The following is a 27,350-nucleotide window of genomic DNA, read 5'->3' on the forward strand; positions in this document are numbered from 1 at the left end:
ATCTCTAATGAACTTATTCTTTTCAAGATGATTATAAATCCTATCTCTTATAATCTTTTCCAACATTTTACCCACAACCGAAGTAAGGCTCACAGGTCTATAATTACCAGGGCTGTCTCTACTCCCCTTCTTGAACAAGGGGACAACATTTGCTATCCTCCAGTCTTCCGGCACTATTCCTGTCGACAATGACGACATAAAAATCAAGGATAAAGGCTCTGCAATCTCCTCCCTGGCTTCCCAGAGAATCCTAGGATAAATCCCATCTGGCCCAGGGGACTTATCTATTTTCACACTTTCCAAAATTGCTAACACCTCCTCCTTGTGAACCTCAATCCCATCTAGCCTAGTAGCCTGAATCTCAGTATTCCCCTCGACAACATTTTCTTTCTCTACTGTAAATACTGACGCAAAATATTCATTTAACACTTCCCCTATCTCCTCCGATTCCACACACAACTTCCCACTACTATCCTTGATTGGCCCTAACCTATCTCTAGTCATTCTTTTATTCCTGATATACCTATAGAAAGCCTTAGGGTTTTCTTTGATCCTATCCGCCAATGACTTCTCGTGTCCTCTCCTTGCTCTTCTTATCTCTCCCTTTAGATCCTTCCTGGCTAGCTTGTAACTCTCAAGCGCCCTAACTGAGCCTTCACATCTCATCCTAACATAAGCCTCCTTCTTCCTCTTGACAAGCTCTTCAACTTCTTTAGTAAACCACGGCTCCCTCGCTCGACAACTTCCTCCCTGCCTGACAGGTACATACTTATCAAGGACACGCAGTAGCTGCTCCTTGAATAAGCTCCACATTTCGATTGTGCCCATCCCCTGCAGTTTCCTTCCCCATCTTACGCATCCTAAATCTTGCCTAATCGCATCATAATTTCCTTTCCCCCAGCTATAATTCTTGCCCTGCTGTATATGCCTGCCCCTGCCCATCGCTAAGGTAAACCTAACCGAATTGTGATCACTATCACCAAAGTGCTCACCAACTTCTAAATCTAACACCTGGCCGGGTTCATTACCCAGTACCAAATCCAATGTGGCATCGCCCCTGGTTGGCCTGTCTACATGCTGTGTCAGAAAACCCTCCTGCACACACTGGACAAAAACAGACCCATCTAAAGTACTCGAACTATAGTATTTCCAGTCAATATTTGGAAAGTTAAAGTCCCCCATAACCACTACCCTGTTACTCTCGCTCCTGTCAAGAATCATCTTTGCTATCCTTACCTCTACATCTCTGGAACTATTTGGAGGTCTATAGAAAACTCCCAACAGGGTGACCTCTCCTCTCCTGTTTCTAACCTCGGCCCAGACTACCTCAGTAGACGAGTCCTCAAACGTCCTTTCTGCCGCTGTAATACTTTCCTTGATTAACTATGCCACACCCCCCCCTCTTTTACCCTCTTCTCTGTTCTTAGTGAAACATCTAAATCCCGGAACCCGCAACATCCATTCCTGTTCCTGCTCTACCCATGTCTCTGAAATGGCCACAACATCGAGATCCCAGGTACCAACCCATGCTGCAAGCTCACCCACCTTATTCCGGATGCTCCTGGCGTTGAAGTAGACAAATTTTTTTGACTGAATAGCAGAGCAGCATCGAGGGGCCACATGACCTACTCCTGCAACTCTCTCTTATTTTCTTATACAGGCCATATATTACCATACCTTCTTAAAAGGGCACACCCAGACTATAACATAATCCTAAATGTGATGAATGGAGGCCAGTTTAAACTTTGTGGACTTGCTCACATTTATGCTGTGCATGTTTTATATTTTAAAAATACTTGTCAGAAGCAGTCCAAGAAACAGCTTGAGGGGAATGCCACCTGTTTGATCATGTGACAAAGTTTCATTCAAGGGGTACCATAAATAGGCAAACAGTTGTGCCAATTTAACGGTTGTTATGCTCTGTTGTTACAAATGGAGGACCTTAATAGCATTTTCAGAATGGGTTGCTCCACTTGCAATGGAGCCAATTCACTTTTACAACATGATTATACTAATGTGATAATTGAAACATGCATGGATTGACTTTTCAGCCTTCCTCTGTGATGAATATCGAGATCTCCCAACATACCAGTCATACGACATTTGTTACTGGGTTTGTACTTTCGGATGTGTAATAAATCAGTTTTGTGGTCAACTGTAGCTGGTAATAAGATTTATTTAATAAGTGTTCCTTATTCTGTTACTCCAACTGCTGATATGCATGTATGTGTCTGTTACATAGTGCCACACTAAAACTAATCACACTACAATTTTACCAGTTTTTATTGTCATATCTGTATAATGTTGCTAATAAAAAAAACTCACCGAGTTCTTTGATTTTTGAATTCTTTGCCGTCTTTTTCAGCCAAACATATTCAGACACTGGAGCCAAGGCATTTGCTCTGAGTGGTAACACACAGCCTATGGTTTCTGTATTTAGCAAAGCAAAAGTGCCTCACACACACACACTTTTTGAATTGCCACGACTATTATTGCTTACTAGCAGAGACCCGCAAAACAATTGCGGTCAAATTAGTATCTTGATTGCAAAAGTACTTTAAGTACAGGATTTCTAGTTATTCTTTCACCAAAGAATTTAACTGAATCTAAATTTCTCAACCTGGAAAAAACTACATCAAGCTGTTCATGTGCAAAAGCAGGCCTAAGGATATAAATACAAATTTTCTGAAGAGTCTGGCCTTGTGACTTGTTTAAGTTATAGGATGTGAAAGTGTTAATTGTGAACTGTTTTCTCCTGAGTTGAAAAGGCAGATTTACATCTGATGGGCTCGATATTATTCAAGGAATAAACACTCTATTTCCTTGAAATCTGACTGTTATAATTTCAGCATCTATCATTGAAGAAAATAGCTTCCTAACTACCAATCTTGTTCATGACAAAGTCCTTGTTTAGAATTCAAGTTTTGCAGCAAAACATTATAACTGCTCTTTCCTCGAATCTAGGTTTGTGTGGTAGCATGCCCATTGGAGTTAGACTGTGTAGAAACACTAGAGGGTATAAACTGTTTTCATCATCTTTGTCTATAGGGTCAATACTGATGTACTCTTTTAATTCACCTGACAGCTTTTCGAAAACTTTTTCATTCAAATCTAGTGAATTTTAATTGTTAGTACCAAGAATAGCTTTTGAATAGTAAGTCGTATCAAATAACTGTCCTCGCCATTTTGCCACACTTAACCAATTTCATCATCTCATCCATCTCTCCTATGCCACTCCCATGCCATCCCCATCCCATACCATTCCATCCTTCCCATGCTATCCTCATGCCTTTTGTTCCATACCTTCCACGCCATCCCCATCCCTCCCATCCCATCCCTCATGGAAACAATCTCCCCGGCAAGTGTAACTTTGTTGTTTGGGCTCCCCTGACCTTACGCTGTATTTGTTCTATAGCAACCACTCCCCCACACCGCCATTACTGCCACCAACCGTTGACAGCAGCACATGCGTCATGCACTCCAGTCCTCTGCTCTGCGTGCACCAGGCACTGCCCGCCAGCAGACTCATCCCTTGAACTAACCAATTAAAACAGTCCGGACAGAGGAAAAGCGCGTATTATTATGATGGATACAAGAAATGCTGTAACTACTCAGCAGGCCTGGAAGCATCTGTGGAGAGAGAGAGATGCTGCCAGACCTGCTGTGTATTTCCAGCATTTCTTGTTTTTATTTCAGATTTCCAGCATCTACAGTATTTTGCTTTTATATTCGCATAGGTTGGCCATACTTTGTGCTGCTATCTTTCACTCTTTATAAGTCATATTGACCCCCATCCCTATCGTGGAATAGATCTCTCGTTATATGATGCTGTCAGCTTTGTTGGTCCAAGACAGACTAAAGCGGTTCACCAATTATTTCTAAAACCGCATTTCCTTTTTTTTAAATCACGTCTACTGAACTTTTTATGCATCTTAGATGCCAACTGACATCACCAGAATAACTGAGCAATAGTTAGTCATTCGTGCAGTGGGAGGTGGGTGCAGGGGAGTTGAAAAGATGCATTTGAATTGACAGCATTTGCTCGAGAATCAGGCCAGTCTTCAACTCGATGTTCGTACAATGTAAGTTTAATACCGAAGCCATGTTACACCAATGCTAAACTTGTACCCTAAATATGCCCTAGTGTGCTCTGTAAAGCGACCACAGTGTTTCTAAGCAATAAAAGTCAGTGTATTGCTTTCTTCCCTGGAGTCATGTTATGCTTAGTATCTTTTCCTGGGAATGATCCTAGATCAGGCTAAATAAAGGTACAAAAACTGAAATTCTCCGCTTTTGTACTGAAACCTGACGATATTAAGTGTGTTAGCCTTGGCCCTTGAAACACGAGTGGTTACAATTACTTGATACTTGGGGAGGGAGGGGCGGCGGGGATGGGGAAGAGCAGGAAACTATCGAAACAAAGTGATGAAAATAGCAAAGTAATGTACGATCGTAACGAATTCCCAGCTAGACAGCTGCTCTGGAATCTCTCCAATGCTGCTTGCTGCTTGAAGGCAAGGCAGTGGCCTGAGGTCACCAGTGCTTCGATTGTGCTTGGCTGCTTGGCAGCTTGCCAGGACAGCATGGTTGAGATCAGGTCACGGTGTTGAGGATCGCTGATACAAGCACACACCCTTTCTGCTTTATTCCAGACAAAGCATCAGGTTGCATTATTTTGTTTATCTAGGGGTTGCCAACTGTCCAGGATTGCCCTGGACACTCCAGGGAATGACCATTTGTCTTCAGGTCACCGCTGCGAGCAGATGAGAAAAATCGGGGTATGATTTTTTTTTTTAATTTGTACACTTTAATTTATTAGTTGTAAACAAAATAACTGGAGATGAGAAAATTGGCTGTTTAACAGTCAAGAATCAGCCAATCAAGCAACCAAGAATCTTCATTTTAAAATTGGTGTGGGACAGCAGGACTCTGAGGATGGATGTCATAGAGAGATACAGCACTGAAACAGGCCCTTCGGCCCACCAACCATTTATACTAATCCTACATTTAATTCCATATTCCCTACATCCCCACCTTCCCTCTATTCTCCTACCACCTCCCTACACTAGGGATAATTTACAATGGCCAATTTACCTATCAACCTGCAAGTCTTTGGCTGTGGGAGGAAACCGGAGCACTTGGTAGAAACCCACACGGTCACAGGGAGAGCTTGCAAACTCTGCACAGGCAGTACCTAGAACTGAACCTGGGTCGCTGGAGCTGTGAGGCTGCAGTGCTAACCACTGTGCTGCCCTATGTGTTGGGTGACTAATGATAGGAATGTGAGGTGGGGTGGTTGGAAGTGAGAGATTGTGTGATGAAATCTCCAGGAGTGCAGCAAACCAGAGCTGGCAACACTAAAGCTGTGCCATCAGCTGGGTGATCTGGCAGTAGGGTATCTGCATGACTGGTGCTCACAAGATCTCTAAGTAGGTTCAGCTGAAGAAGACATCAGCCATTCACTTCCATCCTTCCAATGTACCTAATCCGACTGTCATATTACCACATCTAGCTGAGGCTTTGAAGGAGTGATGTGCTGTGGATAAAGGGGAGCCCGTTGACGTACTGTACTTGGATTTCCAGAAGGCATTTGGCAAGGTGCCACATAAAAGGTTATTGTGCAAAATAGGAGCTCATGGTGTATGGGGTAACATTGGCATGGATAGAAGATTGGCTGGCTGGCAGAGACTGTGCATAAATGGGTCCTTTTCTGATTGGCAGGATGTGACAAGTGGAGTCCCACAGGGGTCTGTGCTGTGACCTTAACTTTTTACAATTTATATCAATGACTTAGATGAGGGAAGCAATGGCATGGTAGCTAAATTTGCAGATGACGCTAGTATAGGTAGGAAAGTATGTTGTAAAAAGGACATGAGGTTGCAGACTAATATAGATAGATTGAGTGAGTGGGCAAAAATCTGGCAAATGGAGTACATTATGGGAAAATGTGAAGTTGTTCACTTTGGCAGGAAGAATAATAAAGCAGAGTATTACTTGAATAGAGAATGACTGCAGAATTCCGAAGTGCAGAGGGATCTAGATGTTCTGGTGCAGGAGTCACTACAAAACGTTAGATTGCAGTTACAGCAGGTAATAGAAAAGGCTAATGGAATGCTGTTCTTTATTATGAGAGGAATTGAAAATGAAAGTAAAAATGTTATGCTTCAGTTATACAGGGCATTGGTGAGACCACATCTTGAATATTGTGCACAGTTTTGGTCTCCTTTATTTAAGGAAGGATATGAATACGTTGGGAGGTGGTTCAGAGGAGGTTTACTAGATTGATACCTGGAATGAGTGGGTTGTCTTAGGAGGAAAGGTTGGACAGACTGGGCTTGTTTTCACAAGCTTAGAGGAGTGAGGGGAGACTTGATTGAAGTTTATAAGATCCTGAACAGTCTTGACCAGGAGGATGCAGAAAGGATGTTTCCTCTTGTGGGGGGCACTGTTTTAAAATTAGGGGTCACACTTTTAGGACAGAGATGAACATTTTTTTCTCTTGAGGGTTGTGCGACTTTGGAACTCTCTCCCTCGGAAGGTGGTGGAGACAGGGACATTGATTATTTTTAAGGCGGAGGTAGATAGATTCTTGTTAGGAAAGGGAATCAAGGGGTATCGGAGTAGATGGGAGTGTGGAATTCAAAACACAAACAAATCAGCCATGATCTTATTGAATGGCAGAGCAGACTTGAGGGGCCGAATGGTCTAATTCTGCTCCTAATTCGTATGTTCGTAACAGCTTCAACAAGTCTACCCGTCAGCCTTTTCCATTCGTTCATCCCCGTCTATGGAAAGAAGTACTGAACTAGCCCCTCAGAATCCTGATTTGGTAAATGATCCTGAGCTGTTTCACAATCCTGAGCCAGTACACACTCCTGAGCTTGTATCCTTCTGTCTTTGTGGCCTAGTGCACCTGAAAGTATTGCTCTGGGTTTATTGTCTCTATCCCATGAAATTTCTTGTGTACCTCACTCAGTTCAATACTGAGATGACCTCTTTTGAGGCTGAAGAGTCCCAGTTAACTTAAACTTGCCTCATAATTACTCTGGGGAGTAGCCTTGTTATTCCCTTCTATCCTCCTTAGCTGTACCCTTTACATCACACAACCTGAACTATCTGCAGCAATCCAGGCATAGTCCGGCCAGACTATTTCAAACTACAGAGATTTTGACTAGTTCCTTACAGCACACACTGTGTTCCTCTTGTTTATTGCCACAACTTAGTGAATGAAGTCAATGAACATTCCTCAGTCTCTCTTAACTTCTTCCTTAGAAACTTCTAAACCATCCATGGAATGCACATGCTTCCTGTTTTGATTTTACCATCTATTTGTCCATTTTGAATATCATCTGACAGTGAGCAGCCCAGGCTTAGATTTGTACAGCTGGTAAATCTCAAAGTGCCTGACACAATACTTTGTATATCGGAACAGGAGGAAGTCCCTTGAGTCTGTTCTGCCATTCAATTAGGTCACAGCTGATCTATACCTTAACTCCATTTACCCACCTCAGCTTCATATCCCTCGGTAGCCTTACTTAACAAGAACCTATCAACCTCAGTCTTGAAAGGCCCAATTATCTCAGCATCCACAGCCTTTTGGGAGAGAATTCCAGATTCTAGTACCCTTTATGTGGTAAAAGTGCTTCCTGATTTCCCTCCTTTGAATTTAAAATCTTTACTGCCAAGTTAAGATACTGTGGGATTAGACTAGTTCTGAACTGGAATCAAGTAAGCAGTGTGATCCCACCATTTTCTGCTAATACTGCAAACTTCTGTATTTTTACACACAAATCTACTGTAGAATATTATTCAACAGATGGTTTCTCAAAACCTTACTGCCACTGTACATTAAGAAATTGTTTCAGTCTGAGCATGAATACCAGTTCTCAAGCCATTCAAAGGAACGAGTCTGGAGACAGCTAAAGCCTGATTAATCACACCAAACACTCTCTTTTTCACTTTATTCCAATTTGGTGACAGTGTGCATCATACAGAAGAATGTTTGCGTATCTTCAGTGACAGAATTTTTTTAAAAATCCCTGGAATTTAGACAGGGATGTAAAAGATGATTTATGCAAACAACTGTAACGTACTGCATGGTTTAACTGCACACCAGTAGGTGTGTTACCATCTCAAACTTTACTTCCAACAATACCTATCCTAACTTTATATTGGAACAATGTCTTCTAAATTTGTTATTTATTCTCTTCAGCTCTTTCACACTATTTCAATCACTAGTTGTATTCCGCCAATGAACAGGCTGGGGCTATTTCCTCCAAAAAAAGAGAATACTGAGGGGTGACATAATTGAGGTCTTTAAAATTGTGAAGGTTTGATAGGGTACACGTAGAGATGATATTACCACTTGTGCACGAGAGCAAAACTAGGAGTCATGAGTATAACACACTCACCAATAAATCAAATAGGGAATTCAGCAGAAACTTCTTTATCCAGAGAGGGGTGAGAATGTCGAAACTGCTACCACATAGGGTAGTTGAGGCCCACAGTGTGGATGCATTTCAAGGAAAGCTAGATAAGTCCATGAGGGAGAAAGGAACAAAAGGTTACGTTGACAGGATAAGATGAAGTGTGGAGGAGGAGGCTTGTGTGGAGCATAAATACAGACACAGACCAGTTGAGCAAAATGGCCTGTTTCTGTGCTATAGGCTCTATGTCATTCTATGCAATGCTGCCAAATGAAACTCGCCTATTTATTGTTCTTGCAAACCAATTATTTTCTGCCACTTTGCCACCAGTAGGAAATCATATAAAGTTAGGTTGGGTTAAATGTTAACGAGGCTTAAAGTTAGAATTAATAACATGGTGAAAATGATTAATAATGTTACATGAGTTGGGAAAGATATTCTACTTAAAAAGTTGGCTGGACCCTCATCAAGATGCCAAACTCTGCTCAATGTTACTGTTATATTAGCAACAAAGTTGTAACATGTTTAGACAAATTGCAAGCAAACCTATGATGCAGTTTATTCATAAAGAGATTTTATATTTTCATTCAGCACCTTTTTATTATATTTTATTCAAGGAAGAACAACTGCGAATCACAACCTCTCCATTATTTTGTCTTATCCACAAAATAATACATGCAGCTTGTTTTTCAGTTTGCATTTGCAGATTTCTAAAGCCGAACATAAATCCGAGATAAAGAATCTTGTTTAATTTACAGCATTTTTACTAATGCTAAGTCGGAGTCTTTTTCTACATAGCAGTAAACTTAGAGTTAAAGAACACTGCTATAGAAAAGCCCTCCTATTTATCGTAACTCAAGCGTTCAGTAATAATTCAGGCTTGTCCCTGTAGGAAGAAACCACCTATCATTTTCGCTTTGGTGCAGAAATGTTAGTGCAACATTCGTCATCCATTTCAGTCAGCATTTTTAAATAACTCACATGCTTAAAGTGTTTAAAGACACAGTTAAACATAATGAGGTGGAGTTTCCGCTCAGTGACACTGTATTTTCAGCGCAATTCACCCGAGATTGACCAAACCTGTGTAAAAGATCAAGGAATTTCAAAAGCAAATTATGTTCCGTTCAAATCAAGTTTCCACGATTTTTTGCACTGGTTTTAAAAACATTGCTGTAGAAGCCAGCCCCACCCACAAAACAGGTCATATCCCTAAATCCAATTAATCACCATGGAGCATTTCCACGGATTGTGCCTGGTTGCAGGCCTTCAAGGCGGCTTTTAAAATTAAGTTTTTTAGGCGGGTGGACATTGATTGGCACGTTTTAAAAGTTTTTAAACATTAAATGAATGTAATTTACTAAGAAACTGACTACTGTACACCAATAAAACTAGTGAATGGTTCTGTACAGTTTTTATAAAGTCATTTCAGTTATTTCAAATCGGATAACTCGCAGGCGGGAGACTGTGCTACAAATGCTTTTTTTTTGTGATGAACCCATTTTCAGCTGTATTAATAAAATCTACCAGTTTTAACATTCATAAATATATCCAGGAATAATCTTTGATGCATGGGAAAATAAACAATTACATTCTAAAACACTGCCCGACTGAGCTGCATCATGTAAGATTTTATATTTGTGATTACGCAAATGGGTTTGTGTGGAAAAACGTGAAACTTCACTTCATACGAACATACATGCATACACATTAGCAGCAGGAGAAGGCCACTCGGCCCCTCGGGCCTGCTGCGCCATTCAGTAAGTTCATGGCTGAACTGATTACTCCACGTTACCACCTACCCCCGATAACCTTTCACCCCCTTGCTCATCAAGAATCTATCTACCTCTGCCTTAAACATATTCAAAGACTCTGCTTCCACCATCTTTTGAGGAAGAGAATTCCAAAAATTCACGACCCTCTGAGAGAAAACATTTCTCCTCGCCTCTGTCTGAAATGGGCAACCTCTTATTTTTAAACAGTGACCCCTGGTTCTAGATTCTCCTACAAGGGGAAACATCCTTTCCACATCCACCCTGTCAAGACCCCTCAGGATCTTATATGTTTCAATCAAGTCGCCTCTTACTCTTCTAAATTCCAGCGGATACAAGCCTAGCTTGTCCAATCTTTCCCCCTAGCCCGCCCATTCCAGGCATCAGTCTAGTAAACCTTCTTTGAACTGCGTCCAACGCATTTACATCCTTCCTTAAATAAGGAGACCAGTACTGTACACAATACTTCAGATGTTGTCTCACCAATGCCCTGTATAGCTGAAGCATAACCTTTGTATTCAATTCCCCTCATGATAAACAATAACATTCTATTAGCTTTCCTAATTACATGCTGTACCTGTATACTAATCTTTTGTGATTCATGCACTCGGACACCCAGATCCCTCTGCATCTCAGAACTCTGCAATCTTTCACCATTTAGATAATATGCTTTTTATTCTTTCAGCCAAAATGGACAACTTCACATTTTCCCACATTATACTCCATCTGCCAGATTTTTGCCCACTCACTTAACCGATCTATATCCCTTTGTAGCCTCTTTATGTCCTCTTCACAACCTATATTCCACCTATCTTTGTGTCATCAGCAAATTTGGCAACCATACCTTCAGTCCCTTCATCTAAGTCACTTTGGAAAACTAGCGCCATTTTGAACCCAATCTGCGCCCCAAATTGTTGATTATGGGAACAGAATCAAGGCAGAAACTCTACCTCAATGTGTTAAATATATTTCCATCAGACTGTCGCATAATGGGAGTATTCCAACTACAGCATAGACAGTATCAAAACTCCAGATAGAGTCATCATTGTCAGTATTATAATTAACAGTCATGTTCAGCCGTGAAACAATCCTGATCAGGAGCCTCTAAATACAGAGAACCAAGTCCACATTCCATACAATCACTTGATGACCAATGCTGCATCGGGCAGTGTATCTAATTACTAATCCACCAGGGTAGCTTCTTTCGCTAATCACTGGCAAAGATTTACCAGTTACGATTCATTTTCACTTCGGGGGTTGTCTCCATCCGTAGGCTCTTGAATCATCTCATATTCTTCCTATCTAGGATTCCTTTCTAAGGGGTGTTTTATTAATGGGCATGCCTACTTTATTATTATGTTTGACATGTCTTGTCAGCAAATACAAAGGGATTACACTGCTTCCTGACACAGCAATCCTAATGGCCGCATGTTTAAATATCGGCTGCCTGTAATGACATCACAAATCCCAGCCAGAATGGAGAGGTTTGGGTAATACAACTGTCAATCACACCTGGAGACTGCACTGCTGTTAAGTGATTGGGATTGATTTTAAGTGCACAATTTGTATTCCATAATTATCTTCCACTCACTGCATTTTTCTGGAGATATAACCCTGCTTTTAGCAGGAAACTATGTTGTACTTTAGTTCATTAGTTTTGTTTGCTATAGATTTGGTCATGAGTTCTATTTGCTGTAGTTCATAGAGAGTCTTTTTAAATAGACTCTGTAGACTGGTGTAGTGCGCTGTTTTAATAGACGGTTTGCTGAGTAAATAGCCTTTGTTTGCCGTAAAATAGACTGTTTGCTATGAGTCCTGCCTCAAGTCCCGCCCACCTCTAACTCATTGGCTAACACAGTGGTATCAAAACTCACTTTAAGTATATTTTGTTCTTGGAAGAGCACAGGCACAGTGTTTTCAGTAGACATGATTGTAGTTGCCAGGCTTTACTTTCTGCTGGTCCAAGAGGGTGATTGATCTGTCAGTATTGGACACATTTCTAATCAGCTTTTCCAGTCGCTTTTTGATTTTCTTCTGATCTTCCAAGGCACAGCCCACGATTATGGATTGAAATCTTTGATCGACCGGGCCCTGAGGTGCCTCAGAGGAGCAGGCATTGTAGAGAGCCGTCAAGCAGTTCTTGGCACTTCCCAGATCCTCCAGGACCTTATTGACCACCTCATCAATCAACGCCATGGCTTTGCAAAGGGACTCCTCCTGCTGAAGGTTCCGGATCGTCTCCACAGAAACTGCCACAGTCAGGGTTCGGCCGATGAGGCGATTGGCTGTCAAATTGAGTTCTTCCCGCTCCCCTGTGTAAAGATTTGAATAGACTACCAACAAAAACACCCTCAAATTATAACCCGCACTTTCATTCATGTTCATATTTATACATAGGAAATAAAAATCATGATTCATTTCACTGCCAAAAAGTTAGAGGCTGAAATTCCATCTACAAATTAAACTGTGATCAAACATAATTCATTCCTTTAATTATCTTTAATTATCATTAGTTTCCAACCTTTGATTTTTGACACATACTGACTCATAGCAATTTACTGAAACTGGCCATTCAGCCCATTGTGCCAGTGTCAGCTCTTTACTTGAGCAAACCAAAACTAATTCCACCACTCTGCTCTCTCCCTGTTTCAAACAAGGATTTATTAATATTGATCCAATTCTCCCTTAAGAGATTCAGTTGTCTCTATCTCAGCCATTCCCTGCGGCAAATCATTAAATGATTCGACTGTGTAGTTTAACTCACATATTTGTGCCATTAGGGCAGTAAAATGTCTGAAGGCACTTCACAGGGGCATTAACAGAAAAAAACTGGCACCAAGTCAAAGAAGGAGATATTAGGACAGGTGGTCAAATGCTTGGTCAAAGAGGTAGGTTTTAAGGAGCAACTTAAAAGGAGGAAAGAGAGGTGAAGAGGTGGCAAGGTTGAAGGAGGGAATTCCAGATATAGGGCCTCAAAAAACTTAGACATCTGAAGAATATAAATGATAATTAAAGCTATGAGTCATGAATGTGGGCATTTTATGACCTCTGGAATTCCCTCCCTAAACCTCTTGGCTGCTCTCTCTTTCCTCCTTTAAGACACTCCTTAAAACCTACCTCTTTGACCAAGCTTTTGGTCACCTGTCCTAATATCTCCTCCTTTGACGCAGTGTCAATTTTTGTCTGATCACACTGCTGTGAAGTGCTGTCAGACCATTTACTATGTTAACAGAGCAATACATCAATTAAACAATCAGGGATGCTTCTGGAAATAAAAATGTTTTAACTATAAAAGTTGTAAAAAGGTAGAAGGAGGATTATCAATCCTGAAATACTTACAATTTTCTCAGTGTATTACCTTTTCTGATACATTGGGCCTGAATGGCTTTATTTGACTCAGTTCCACATTTTACTTCTTACGTGCTTCTCTCCCCATATAAGCTACTGATGTTAGGAACATAGAAACATAGGAATATAGGAACAGAAGCATGCAATTCAGCCCTTCAAGCCTGCTCCGCCATTCAATTAGATCATGGTTGATTATCTACCTCAATGCCACTCCCCCGTGCTAACCCCATATCCCTTGATGTCATTAGTATCTAGATATCTATCGATTTCTGCCTTGAACATGCTCAATGATTGAGTTTCCACAACCCTCTGGGGTAAAGAATTCCAAAGATTCACCACCCTCTGAGTGAAGAAATTCCTCCTCATCTCAGTCTTAAATGGCCTGCCCCCTATTCTGAGACTGTGTCCCCTTGTTCTAGACTCACCAGCCAGAGGAAACATCCACCCTGTCTCGCCCTGGAAGAATTTTCTAAATTTCAATGAGATCATGTTTCATTCTTTGAAACTCGAGAGAATACAGGCCCAGTTTCCTCAATCTCTCCTCATAAAACAATCCCGCCATCCCAGGGATTAGTCTGGTGAACCTCCGTTGCACTCCCTCTATGGCAATTATATTCTTCCTTAGATGAGGAGACCAAAACTGTACACAATACTCCAGGTGCGGTCTCACCAAGACTCTATACAATTGCAGCAAGAGTTCTTTACTCCTGGACCCCTCCCCCTGGCCTCTTACCCGCTCTTGATCTCTTCATTGAAAACTGTCGGCGAGACACTTGGTCATCTCAATTTCTCTGCCCCCCTCACTCACTCTAACCTGTTCCCTCTGAACTTGAGGCACTCCGTTCTCTCAGGTCTAACCCCGACATGGTCATCAAACCTGCAGACAAGGGTGGTGCTGTTGTTGTATGGCGTACCGACCTCTACCTTGCAGAAGCTCAACACCAACTCTCAGACACTTCTTCCTACCTCTCTCTGGACCATGACCCCACCACCGAACATCAAGCCACTGTCCAAAGGACTGTCACTGACCTCATCTCCTCTGGAGATCGTTCCTCTACAGCTTCCAACCTCATAGTCCCGCAACCCCGGACAGCCCGCTTCTACCTCCTTCCCAAAATCCACAAACGGGACTGTCCCGGCAGACCCATTGTGTCAGCCTGCTCCTGCCCCACTGAACTCATTTCTTCCTATCTTGACTCTCTTTTCTCCGCTGGCAAAGTCTATTCCCACCTACATCCGTGACTCTTCTGACGCCCTACGTCATTTTGACCATTTCCAGTTTCCTGGTCCCAACCACCTCCTCTTCACTATGGACATCCAATCGCACTACACCTCCATCCCCCACCAGGATGGTTTAAGGGCTCTCCGCTTCTTCCTTGAACAGAGGCCCAAGCAGTCCCCATCCACCACCACCCTCCTCCGCCTGGCTGAACTTGTTCTCACACTGAACAACTTCTCCTTCAACTCCACTCACTTCCTTCAAGTAAAAGGTGTTGCTACGGGTACCCGCATGGGTCCTCGTTATGCCTGTCTTTTTGTGGGATATGTCGAGCATTCTTTGTTCCAGTCCTACTCAGGCCCCATCCCCCAACTCTTTTTCCAGTACATTGATGACTGTATCGGTGCCGTTTCCTCCTCCCGCCCCAAACTGGAAAACTTTATCAACTTTGCTTCCAATTTCAACCCTTCTCTCACCTTTACATGGTCCATCTCTGACACTTGGGCGGCACAGTGGCGCAGTGGTTAGCACCGCAGCCTCACAGCTCCAGCGACCCGGGTTCAATTCTGGGTACTGCCTGTGTGGAGTTTGCAAGTTCTCCCTGTGTCTGCGTGGGTTTTCTCCGGGTGCTCCGGTTTCCTCCCACAGCCAAAAGACTTGCAGGTTGATAGGTAAATTGGCCATTATAAATTGCCCCTAGTATAGGTAGGTGGTAGGGAAATATAGGGACAGGTTGGGATGTGGTAGGAATATGGGATTAGTGTAGGATTAGTATAAATGGGTGGTTGATGGTCAGCACAGACTCGGTGGGCCGAAGGGCCTGTTTCAATGCTGTATCTCTAACTAACTAACTTCCCTTCCCTTCCTCGACTTCTCTGTCTCCATCTCTGGAGATAGGTTGTCTACTAATATCCATTATAAGCCCACCGACTCCCACAGCTACCTCGACTACACTTCTTCACACCCTACCTCCTGTAAGGACTCCATTCCATTCTCCCAGTTTCTCCGTCTCCGACGCATCTGCTCTGATGATGCTACCTTCCATGACAGTGCTTCTGATATGACCTCCTTTTTCCTCAACCGAGGATTCCCCCCCACTGTTGTTGACAGGGCCCTCAACCGTGTCCGGCCAATTTCCCGGACCTCTACCCTCACCCCTTCCCCTACCTCCCAGAACCATGACAGGGTTCCCCTTGTCCTCACTTTCGACCCCATCAGCCTCCACATCCAAAAGATCATCCTCCGCCATTTCTGCCACCTCCAGCGTGATGTCACTACCAAACGCATCTTTCCCTCCCTTCCCCTGTCAGCATTCCGAAGGGATCGTTCCCTCTGCGACACCCTGGTCCACTCCTCCATTACCCCCACCACCTCATCCCCGTCCCATGGCACCTTCCCCTGCAATCGCAGGAGGTGTAATACCTGCCCATTTACCTCCTCTCTCCTCACTATCCCAGGCCCCAAACACTCCTTTCAGGTGAAGCAGCGATTTACTTGTACTTCTTTCAATGTAGTATACTGTATTCGCTGCTCACAATGTGGTCTCCTCTACATTGGGGAGACCAAATGCAGACTGGGTGACCGCTTTGTGTTTATTTCATTTCATCTTAGTTTGTTCAGTTTGCTTACCCACTGTTTTTTTTCATGTTTGTACTTGCTGCTGTTCAATCTTCAGTCCGTTAACACCCTATCTGTACTAATGCTTTGTCTTTCAACACACCTTTAACATATTGTTTGCCTTTGCTCCATGACCTTTTGGTCAGCTATGTGGCCTTGTCCAATCTACACCTTCTCCTTTGTTATCTTTTGCTCACCCCCGCCTCACTTGCTTATAACCTTTGACATTTCTAATATTTGCTAGTTCCTGACCCGAAACGTTAACTCTGCTTCTCTTTCCACAGATGCCGCCAGACCTGCTGAGTGGTTCCAGCATTTCTTGTTTTTATTTCAGATTTCCAGCATCCGCAGTATTTTGCTTTTATTTCTTTACTCCTGTACGCAAGTCCTCTTGCAATAAAAGCCAATATACCATTTGCCTTCCTAATTGCTTGCTGCACCTGCATGCTAGCTTTTAGTGACTCATGAACCCAGGTCCCTTTGGACATCAACACTTCCCAATCTCTCACCGTTTAAGAAATACTCTGCATTTCTGTTTTTTCTACCAAAGCGGATAACTTCATACTTATTCAAATTGTATTCCACCTGCTATGTTCTTGTCCATTCCCTTAACCTGTCCAGGTCCCCTGGAAGCCTCCCTGCATCCTCCTCACAATTTACATCCCCACCTAGTTTTGTGTCATCAGCAAATCTGTATAGATTACATTTGATACCCACTTTCAAATTATGTATACAGATTGTGAATAGCTGGGGCCCAAGCACTGATCCTTGTGGTACCCCACTAGTAACAGCCTGCCATCCTGAGAATGACCCATTTATTCCTACTTCCTGCTTTCTGTCCATTAACCAATTCTCAATCCATTGCAGTATATTACCCCCAATCCCATGTGCTCTAATTTTGTTTACTAACCTCCTGTGTGGGACCTTATCAAAAGCCTTCTGAAAATATAAAATAGACCACATCCACTTGTTCTCCTTTATCTATGCTACAAGTAACATCCTCATAAAAAAATGATTGCTCCGCTCTCAGCCTCGCTCTCTCTGACCCTCTGCTCTCAGCCTTGCTCTTTCTGACCGCTCTGCTCTCAGCCTAGCTCTCTTTGACCCTCTGCTCTCAGCCTCGCTCTCTCTGACCGCTCCGCTCTCAGCCTCGCTCTCTCTGACCGCTCCGCTCTCAGCCTTACTCTCTCTGACCGCTCCACTCTCAGCCTCGCTCTCTCTGACCGCTCCGCTCTCAGCCTCGCTCTCTCTGACCGCTCCGCTCTCAGCCTTGCTCTCTCTGACCGCTCCGCTCTCAGCCTTACTCTCTCTGACCGCTCCGCTCTCAGCCTCCCTCTCTCTGACCGCTCCGATCTCAGCCTCGCTCTCTCTGACCGCTCCACTCACAGCCTCGTGCTCTCAGCCTCGCTCTCTCTGTGCTCTGCTCTCAGCCTCACTCTCTCTGACCCTCTGTCTCAGCCTCGTTCTCCCTGACCGCTTCGCTCTCAGCCTCACCCTCTGCCTTGCCTGAGTCCCCACTATTTTGCTACCTCTCTCCCACTTTTGAGTCCAGAATCAGAATGATACTGGGGCTAAAAGGGTTCAGTTATGAGAAGAGGTTACAGCGACTAGGCTTGTGTTCCCTTAAGTACAGAAAGTTAAGGAGTGATCTAATTGAGGTGTTTAAGAAGATTAAAGGATTTGATAGGGTAGATGGAAAGAAACAAATTCCTCTGGTAGGGGTGTCCAGAACAAAGGGGTATAACCTTAAACTTAAGAGCTCAGCTGTTCAGGGGTGATGTCAGGAAGCAATTCACACTATTGAGACTGGGGGTCAATTGAAAATTTTAACACTGCGATTTTTTTTAGGTAAGGGTATTAACTTAAGGGTTACAGACCAAGGTAGGTAAATGGAGTTAAGATACAGACCAGCCATGACCAAATTTAACAGTCTGCACTGAGTGCTGCTTGAGTGCACGGAAAGTGAAGAAGGGGGTTTGGTGATTGAGGGAGTTCGATGAGGAGGGAACTTGTAAATTAATTAAGAAAAATGCATTTAATTTCATTAACACAATATAGATGGCAGGACAGATGATGTGTTTCAGCTGCAGGAGCTCCAGTGTGCCATGGTAATCCATGTAGTAAGTGGCTGTGGCTTGAGGAGCTACGGCTCAGAATAAATGAGCTAGAGGACAAGCAACAGACAATGCGACACATCAGAGAGGAGGAAAGATACCTGGACACTTTAGGTTAAGGGATAGGTCAATAGAGATGCAGTGGCAGACATTTAAGGGGATATTTCAGAATGCACAGAATAGATGCATTCCAATGAGAAATAAAAACTCCAAGGGGAGGACCCACCATACATGGTAAACTAAAAAAGTTAATGATAGTATCAAACTTAAAGCAAATAATTGTGCAAAAATGGGTGGCAGGTCAGAAGATTGGATAGAGTATAAAAAACAGCAAAAATTGCCTAAAAGATTAATAAGGAGGGAAAAATTAGAGAATGAGAGAAAGCTAGCTAGAAATATAAAAACAGATAGTAAGAGTTTCTATAGCTATTTAAAAAAGAAAAGAGTGAACAATATGAGCATTGGACTGAGAGAAAGTGAGTCTGGGGAATTAATAATGGATAATAGGGAGATGGCAGATGAATTGAACAGGTATTTTGCATCAGTCTTCACCATAGAGGAAACAAGTAACATCCTGGAAATAGCTGTAAATCAGGATATTAAAGGGAGGAAGGAACTTAAGAAAATTACAATCACCAGGGAAGTGGTACTGAGCAAATTGTTGGAGCTGCAGGCTGACAAGTCCCCGGGTCCTGATGGACCTCATCCTAGGGTCTTAAAAGAAATGGCTAGTGAGATAGTTGATGCATTGGTTTTCATTTTCCAAAATTCCCTAGATTCAGGGAAGGTTCCATTAGATTGGAAATTAGCCAATGTAACTCCTTTATTTAAAAAGGGAGGGCGACAGAAAGCAGGAAACTGTAGGGAAAATGTTAGAAGCTATTATTAAAGATGTTATAACAGGGCACTTAGAAAAATTCAAGGTAATCAGGCAGAGTCAACATGGTTTTGTGAAAGGGAAATCATATTTAACCAATTTATTGAAGTTCTTTGAGGGAGTTACATGTGCTGTGGATAAAGAGGAACCGGTGGATGTACTGCACTTAGATTTCTAGAAGATATTTGATAATGTGCCACATTAAAGGTTATTGCAGAACATAAAAGCTCATAGTATAGGGGGTAACATATTGGCATGAATAGAAGATTGGCTAGCTAACAGGAAACAGAGAGTAGAAATAAATGGGTCACTTTCTGGTTGGCAAGATGTAACGAGTGGTGTGCCACAGGAATCTGTGCTGGGGCCCCAACTTTTTACAATTTATATAATTGACTTGGATGAAAGGACTGAAGGTATGGTTGCTAAATTCGCTGATGACACAAAGATAGGTAGGAAAGAAAGTTGTGAAGAGAATGTAAGGAGGCTACAAAGGGATATGGATAGGTTAAGTGAGTGGGCAAAGATCTGGCAAATGGAATATAATGTGGGAATCTGTGAAATTGACCATTTTGGCAGGAAGAATAAAAAAGAAGCATATTATCTAAATGGTGAGAGATTGCAGAGATCTGAGATGCAGAGGGAACTGGGTGTCCTAGTGGATGAGTCACAAAATGTTAGTATGCAGGTACAGCATGTAATTAGGAAAGCTAATAGAATGTTATTGTTTATCGCGAGGGGAATTGAATACAAAAGTAGAGAGGTTATGCTTCAGCTATACAGGGCATTGGTGAGACCACATCTGGAGTACTGTGTACAGTATTGGTCTCCTTATTTAAGGAAGGATGTAAATGCGTTGGAAGCAGTTCAGAGAAGGTTTATTAGACTAATACCTGGAATGGGTGGGCCATCTTATGAGGAAAGGTTGGACAGGCTAGGCTTCTATCTGCTGAAGTTTAGAAGCGTAAGAGGCAACTTGATTGAAACACATAAGATCCTGAGGCGTCTTGACAGGGTGGATTTGGAAAGGATGTTTCCCCTTGTGGGAGAATCTCGAACTAGGGGTCACTGTTTAAAAATAAGGGGTCACCCATTTAAGACAGAGATGAGGAGAATTTTTTTCTCTCAGAGGGTCGTGAGTCTTTGGAACTCTCTTCCTCAAAAGGCAGTGGAAGCAGAGTCTTTGAATATTTTTAAGGCAGAGGTGGATAGATTCTTGATAAGCAAGGAGGTGAAAGGTTACTTGGGGTAGGCGGGAATGTGGATTGAGGTTACAATCAGATCGACCATGATCTTGTTGAATGGCAGGGCAGGCTCGAGGGGCCGAGTGGCCTACTCCTGCTCGGAATTCATATGTTCGTATGTATCTGACTTGAGGGGGTTGAATGACCTACTCATGTTCCTATGTTCCTTCCTACATTCCTAAATAACTCCCTCATAAACAATGGTTTGGTAAACACAAGCAAAATAAAAAGGAAGCACATGCCACATTGGAAGCCTCCACTTGTAGTATTACGTAGAATTCACAGCACAGAAAGAGGCTATTCACCCCAACTGGTCCATGCCGGTGTTTACACTCCACATGAGCCTCCTCCCACCTTACTTCATCGCACCTTATCAACATATCGTCCATTCCTTTCTCCCTCGTACTTATCTAATTTCCCTTTAAATGCATCTCTGCTATTTACCTCAACCACTCTACGTGTTACTGAGTTCCACATTCTCACCACTCTTTTGTGCCTGTTATAACTGGAATAGCATCCTTTAAAGGCCATGGCCTTGAGACAATTAAATATCTGCAGGATGGGGTTTGAAGCATTTGTTCTTGAAATTTGTGGAGTGGAAGATTTACTCTGATGATAAACCTGCTTTTCAGCCAATTTCCCTGCACATAATCACGGGAAATTTTGCCCCCTGGTGTCCAACTTTATACTGAATTGTCAGCTTTTGACTTGTGTATTTGATAAATACTGTCGAAATTATGAGAGAACTGAATTATAGTTGCAACGACTGAGCTTCAATATACATGACAAGTTTTGAGAAAAATAATATTTCAAAATTATTAAGTTGTGCAAAAGTCTTTGAATTTATTCTCTGGGAATGAAGAGACTGGGAACTGTATGTGATGCACAATTAGAAAATGGTGCAGGACAGGAGAGAATGAATACAGCAAAGAATAGCAGCAAAAGAATAATAAGCTTTATGATTTAAATCACATTTGTTTTACTGCCAACAGCTACTGGAATTGCTTCTGGGTGTTCATATATACAAATCTTTGAAGATGGCAGGACAAGTTGAGATGACTGTCAAAAGAGCATATGGGATTGTTGGCTTTATAAATAGAGGCATAGAGTTCAAGAGCAAGGAAGTTATGCTAAACCAAAAAAATACACTGGTTAGGCCCCAGCTGGAGTATTGTGTTGAAATCTGAGCACCACTCTTTGGGAAAGTTGTCAAGGTCTTAGAGAAGGTGCAGAGGAGATTTAGTAGAATGGTAGCAGGGATGAGGGACTTCAGTTCTGTGGGGAGACCAGAGAACCTGAGGTTATTCTCCTTAGAGGGGAAATTTAATAGAGGTATTCAAAATCATGATGGGTATTGATCGTGTAGATTGGGAGAAACTGGTGGGAAGGTCAGTAAGGAGAGGTCATAGATAAGGTAATTGGCAAAAGAACCAGAGGCAAGATGAGGAGAATTCTTTTTACACAGTGAGTTGTTGTGATCTAAAATGTTCTGTCTGAAAGGGCAGTGGAAGCAGATTCAATAATAACTTTCAAAAGAAAATTAGATAAGTAGTTAAAGGGGACGAATTTGCAGGGCCAATGGGAAAGAGTGGGGGAGTGGAACTAATTGGATAACTCTTTCAAAAAGGCAGCACAGGCATGATGGGCCGAATGGCCTCCTTCTGTGCTGCATTATTCTATGAATCTATGAATTATTCACACTTTCTATTCACAGATTTGGGGGAACAAAATCATTAATGGCAAATATGGATTGAATCGTGCAGTAATCAAAGGCCAGGGTCCAAATGTTAAGGGATTTTTTAAAAAAGATATTAAAAAAACATAAATTCGTTTGTCTTCAGAAGCTTATTTTTCCCTGGATACAAAATATCAGCTGCTCCTGAGGAAAATAAACGTTATCTTGTACAGAGGATGTCGTGAATATGATCAGGAAAAAGAGACACTGAAGACCATTGCTCTCTCTCAAATGTCAGTGTGGCTCACCAGGTGGCTCACTCACCTTTGACTGAGGACATTGTGCGTTCAAAGGCCTAGTTTAGGACTTGGGTACATAATCTAGGGCTAGGCTGACTCACTAGCCCAGTAGTGAGGGCGTGCTGTGTTACCGCAAGTGATAAGATGTTCAACTGCGTTGCAGTGTGCTTGCTTAGGTGGGTGTGAAAGATTCTCATTCACAATAACATTTGAAGAAGAGCAGACGTTTCTGGCCCTCATTCCGCCCTCAACCAACACTATCAAATGACTTTAACTAACAGTCGGCTGAGTCACTAAAGCCAATCAAACAAGCTTATTCTGCTTCTATTTGATAACTGTCATACAATGTTAGCTGTAAGGATATTAAATTAATATCACAATTCTTTTCTTTCATCGTCAATTTCTTTGTACCAATCTGACAACACTCTGTTTACACTCTGGTTACAATGACCCCTGTTGCCTGGCAGCCCCTCCCTGACCTCCGGCCTCCCTGTGTTGAAACTTCTCTCCATTTTGTGGCTACCACATTGATCTGCTGAAATCTCTTTCTCTGTTCCTCCCTAGTTGCAAATAATTCATTGTACAAGTGCTTGCACATCGAGATTTCACTGCATAGGAACAGGAGTAGGCTATTCAGCCCTCCAGCCTGTTCCACCATTCAGCATGGCCGCACAGTTTCCTGCTCCAATGTATTGTTGCCCAGGTACCCCCCTCATACTGCGGAATTCCACACAATCTATTCATTTAGCATTTCAAGTAACAAAAACAGGGCAAGGACTCACCGTCGCTGATATGCTTCATGTCCTGGCTGTTCTGCACACTTTGGATCAGCTCCAGTAGGGTCTCTTTCTCTTGCTCCATTGAAGCTGCTGCTTCCCGCAAAGCTTCCACCCTAAAATGAAAATGTTAACACGTCTCCGTGCCTTGGGGTGCCAGTGTGTGACGCGGATGGAAAGGAGAAAATCAATGATTCCAGTAAGGTGTTGTCGGTACATCATATTCCTGAATGACCAGCCCATAGAATCATAAACCAAAGGAGGAGGCCATTCGGCCCATCATGCCTGTGTTGACGCTTGGAAAGAGCTATCCAGTTAGTCCCACTCCCCCCACTCTTTCCCCACAACCCTGTATCTTCTTCCCTTTCAAGTATTTATCCAGGAACATAACAACTCACTGCATAAATTAATTCTCCTCATGTCCCATCTGGTTCTTTTGCCAATTACTTTCAATCTGTATCCCCTGGTTACTGATCCTCCTGCCAGTGGAAACAGTTTCTCCTTATTTATTCTATTCAAATCCTTCATCATTTTGGACACTAAAACTAAATCTCCCCTTAACCTTCTCCACTAGACAGAGAACAACCCCAGCTTCTCTAGTTTCTTCATCTTACATCATACATATTCTTCAATTCTTAGAACAAAACCATAGATTGAAATAAATACCATTGTAAGGTGATAAAATCAATTTATTTAAGCACATTTTCCACTGATTTATGCTGGAGCTTCCTGTTACATTTTGCATTGCAATATGAAATGTATCTTTTCACATGGATTGGACCTAGGCCAGGGCAGCAGGGCTTTAATAAAAGCAAAATACTGCAGATGCTGGAAATCTGAAATAAAAACAAGAAGTGCTGAAAATACTCAGCAGGTCCGGCAGCATCTGTGGAGAGAGAAGAAGAGTTAACATTTCAGCTCAGTGACCCTTCATCAGAACTGGTAAAGGTTTTAAGTAAATCGAGCGGGGGTGGGGCAAGAGATAACAAAGGGCAAGGTGTTGATAGGACAGAGGGTCACAGAGAATAACTGACCAGAAGGTCATGGAGCAAAGGCAAACGGTATGTTAATGGTGTGCTGAAAGACAAAACGTTAGTGCAGAGAGGGTCAGAATGGCCAGAAAAATGAACAGCCCTGGCCCATAGCACAAACATGAAAAAACAGTGCGAAGGCACATGGTAAAAAAAATGATGAAACAAACTAAAATAAAATAAACAAATGATAAAAAAATTTAAAAAAGGGAGGCTAGTCATGCTCTGAAATTACTGAACTCAATGTTCAGTCCGGCAGGCTGTAGTGTGCCTAATCAGTAAATGAGATGCTGTTCCTTGAGCTTGCATTGGTGTTCGCTGGAACACTGAGCATGAGAGCAAGGGGGTGATGGGGGGGGTGTTGAAACGGCAAGAAACCGGAAGCTCGGAGTCATGCTTACGTACTGAGCGGAGGTGATCCACAAAGCGGTCATCCAATCTGCGTTTGGTCTCCCCAATGTAGAGGAGACCACATTATGAGCAGCGAATACAGTATACTACATTGAAAGAAGTACAAGTAAATCGCTGCTGCACCTGAAAGGAGTGTTTGGGGCCTGGGATAGTGAGGAGAGAGGAGGTAAATGGGCAGGTATTACACCTCCTGCGATTGCAGGGGAAGGTGCCATGGGACGGGCACGAGGTGGTGGGGGTAATGGAGGAGTGGACCAGGGTGTCGCAGAGGAAACGATCCCTTCGGAATGCTGACAGGGGAAGGGAGGGGAAGATGCATTTGGTGGTGGCATTACGCTGGAGGTGGTGGAAATGGTGGAGGATGATCTTTTCGATATGGAGGCTGATGGGATGGAAAGTGAGGACAAGGGGAACCCTGTCACGGTTCTGGGAGGGAGGCGAAGGGGTGAGGGTAAAGGTGCAGGAAATGGGCCGGTCACAGTCGAGGGCTCTGCCAACCACAGTGGGGGGGGGGGGGGGCGGGAATCCTTGGTTGAGCAAAAAGGAAGACATACCAGAAGCGTTTTCATGGAAGGTAGCATCATCAGAGCAGATGCGTCAGTGACGGAGAAACTGGGAGAATGGAATGGAGTCCTTACAGGAGGCAGGGTGTGAAGAAGTGTAGTCGAGGTAACTGGGGGAGTCGGTGGGCTTATAATGAATATTAGTAGACAACCTATCCCCAGAGATGGAGACAGAGAAGTTGAGGAAGGGAAGTATCGGAGAGGGACCATGTAAAGGTGAGAGAAGGGTTGAAATTAGAAGCAAAGTTGATAAAGTTTTCCAGTTCGGGGCGGGAGCAGCAAACGGCACCGATAAAGTCATCAATGTACCGGAAAAAGAGTTAGGGGAGGGGGCCTGAGTAGGACTGGAACAAAGAATGTTCGACACATCCCACAAAAAGACAGGCATAACTAGGACCCATGCGGGTACCCATAGCAACACCTTTTACTTGAAGGAAGTAGGACTTGAATAACGGACGCCCTGGCTGCTGTGTCTGATGAGATTGTGACGGGAAATACACAATTCTGTCTGGAGGTGTTAAATGGTAATGGCACAAATATGTGTGTGTGTGTGTGTGTGTGTGTGTGAGAGACATCAGATGGCATGTGGTGGTGTCTTGTTAACACAGGGCGGGGGTAATATTAAATTGTGGTGATAGTCTAGACAACAAGTTGTATAAGTTATTATAGTGTGCATGCTTTATGCAGGCAAATTGAAACATTATTTTTTATAAATTGCATTGATGTTAATGCAAAGTTAGAAAGAACTTGTGTTTGTGTTGTGCCTTTCATCACCTTAAGAAACCCCAAAGCTACCTTACAGCCAGTGAAGTTCTTTTCGCAATACTGAAACTGTTGTAAGGTAGGGAATGTAATTATAAACTGGTGTACAGTGGGAGTAAATCAGAGTAATCACTCAGGATAAATTGAATTGGTATAGATTAATAAATAGTAATTTACATCCATATGACAAACGGGGTTTTCGAATCTGAACTGTACAGTATGCACTGTAGTTCACATCTAGTGTGAGTTCTTTTATCTTAAATCTGTGACCTCTGGTAAACGACCCACCCTCCTGCCAGTTTCCCCCTATCGACTCTATCCAAACTCTGCATGCTTTTGAACACCTATTCAATCCCCCCTTCATCTTCTCTACTCCACGAACGCAGTTGCTTCGATCTGAGATTGAAGTGCTGGTTGCAAGGTGCAGAATAGGCACTGCTTGTTAAAAGGGGTGAGCTGTTGAGAGTGTTTAGTGAGAACAGGAACTCTGAATCATCGAGATTTAACCGCACCTCAGTGGACAGAGAGAGGGGCAAAAGGCACAAAAATCTTTACTAAAAATAGAAATACAGAAGTCTCTTTCCCATTCGTTCAAAGTCTATCCTGGTCTCCAAGGCTATTTTTAGGATCCCTGACAGTGGTGCCAAGAACGGTTCTAGAATATAAAAAAATAACAACAATTTTCATTTAAAAACCCCATATATAGACGAGTCCCCTTTTTATAGCTTGGCTGTCTGTTTCTACAATAGCCAGTCTAAAGGGCGTGACTGGTGTCCTCCCTACCTCAGCTCTAAGTTGTCGAGAGTCTCCAGTAAACTCCCTGCTCGGTCTGCCATGGACACCGAGCGGAGGAACTTCTTCTCTGCATCGTCCTTGAGCTGATTCACCTTTAATTGCGCCATGCTGCTGAGAAGCTTCAGCCTGTTGACTTGCCTTTTCCTTTCACACACACACACTCTCTCTCTCTCTCTCTCCTTTGCTTCCTTCCCCCTCCTCTGGGAGATTTGGCTGCACTTGCCGCAGGATCTGCTCGTCACCCGACAGGGAGATGAAGATTTCCAAACATGGTGAGGACTCCCCGCCCTCACCAGGAACCAGCCCTGCTGCTCAGGGCCAAAGATGCAGAGCAGAGCCCAGCAGGATTCAAACACAGCCACTCACTCGGATTTGTTCCTATCTGGTGGCATTTTTTACTCGCTTCTAAAAGGACTCAACACATTTA

The 27,350-nt window shown here is 42.9% G+C and overlaps 1 protein-coding gene across 1 annotated transcript; it reads right to left on the reverse strand.

Annotated features, from left to right (window-relative positions):
- Window positions 1–9,451: 9,451 nt before the first annotated feature.
- On the reverse strand, window positions 9,452–27,116 carry bag2 (BCL2 associated athanogene 2). The gene is made up of 4 exons (XM_068017170.1): window positions 26,912–27,116; window positions 23,368–23,477; window positions 12,070–12,507; window positions 9,452–9,506 (listed from the first exon to the last, which is right to left on the reverse strand). Exons 1-3 carry the CDS (start codon window positions 27,028–27,030, stop codon window positions 12,113–12,115), a joined length of 624 nt encoding a protein of 207 aa, XP_067873271.1. The 5' UTR covers window positions 27,031–27,116; the 3' UTR covers window positions 9,452–9,506; window positions 12,070–12,112.
- Window positions 27,117–27,350: the final 234 nt, after the last annotated feature.

This window comes from Heterodontus francisci, chromosome 3 (genome assembly GCF_036365525.1).
Source record: "Heterodontus francisci isolate sHetFra1 chromosome 3, sHetFra1.hap1, whole genome shotgun sequence".
NCBI lineage: Eukaryota > Metazoa > Chordata > Chondrichthyes > Heterodontiformes > Heterodontidae > Heterodontus > Heterodontus francisci.

What these genes read in the sequence shown, in the direction of transcription:
- bag2 (XM_068017170.1), bottom strand. Translation starts at nt 27,030, where the DNA reads ATGGCGCAATTAAAGGTGAATCAGCTCAAGGACGATGCAGAGAAGAAG. An exon ending in CTCGACAACTTAGAGCTGAG is followed by an intron (nt 23,478 to 26,911) that starts GTAGGGAGGACA and finishes TTTTCATTTTAG; the next exon opens with GGTGGAAGCTTTGCGGGAAG. An exon ending in CATGAAGCATATCAGCGACG is followed by an intron (nt 12,508 to 23,367) that starts GTGAGTCCTTGC and finishes ATCTTTACACAG; the next exon opens with GGGAGCGGGAAGAACTCAAT.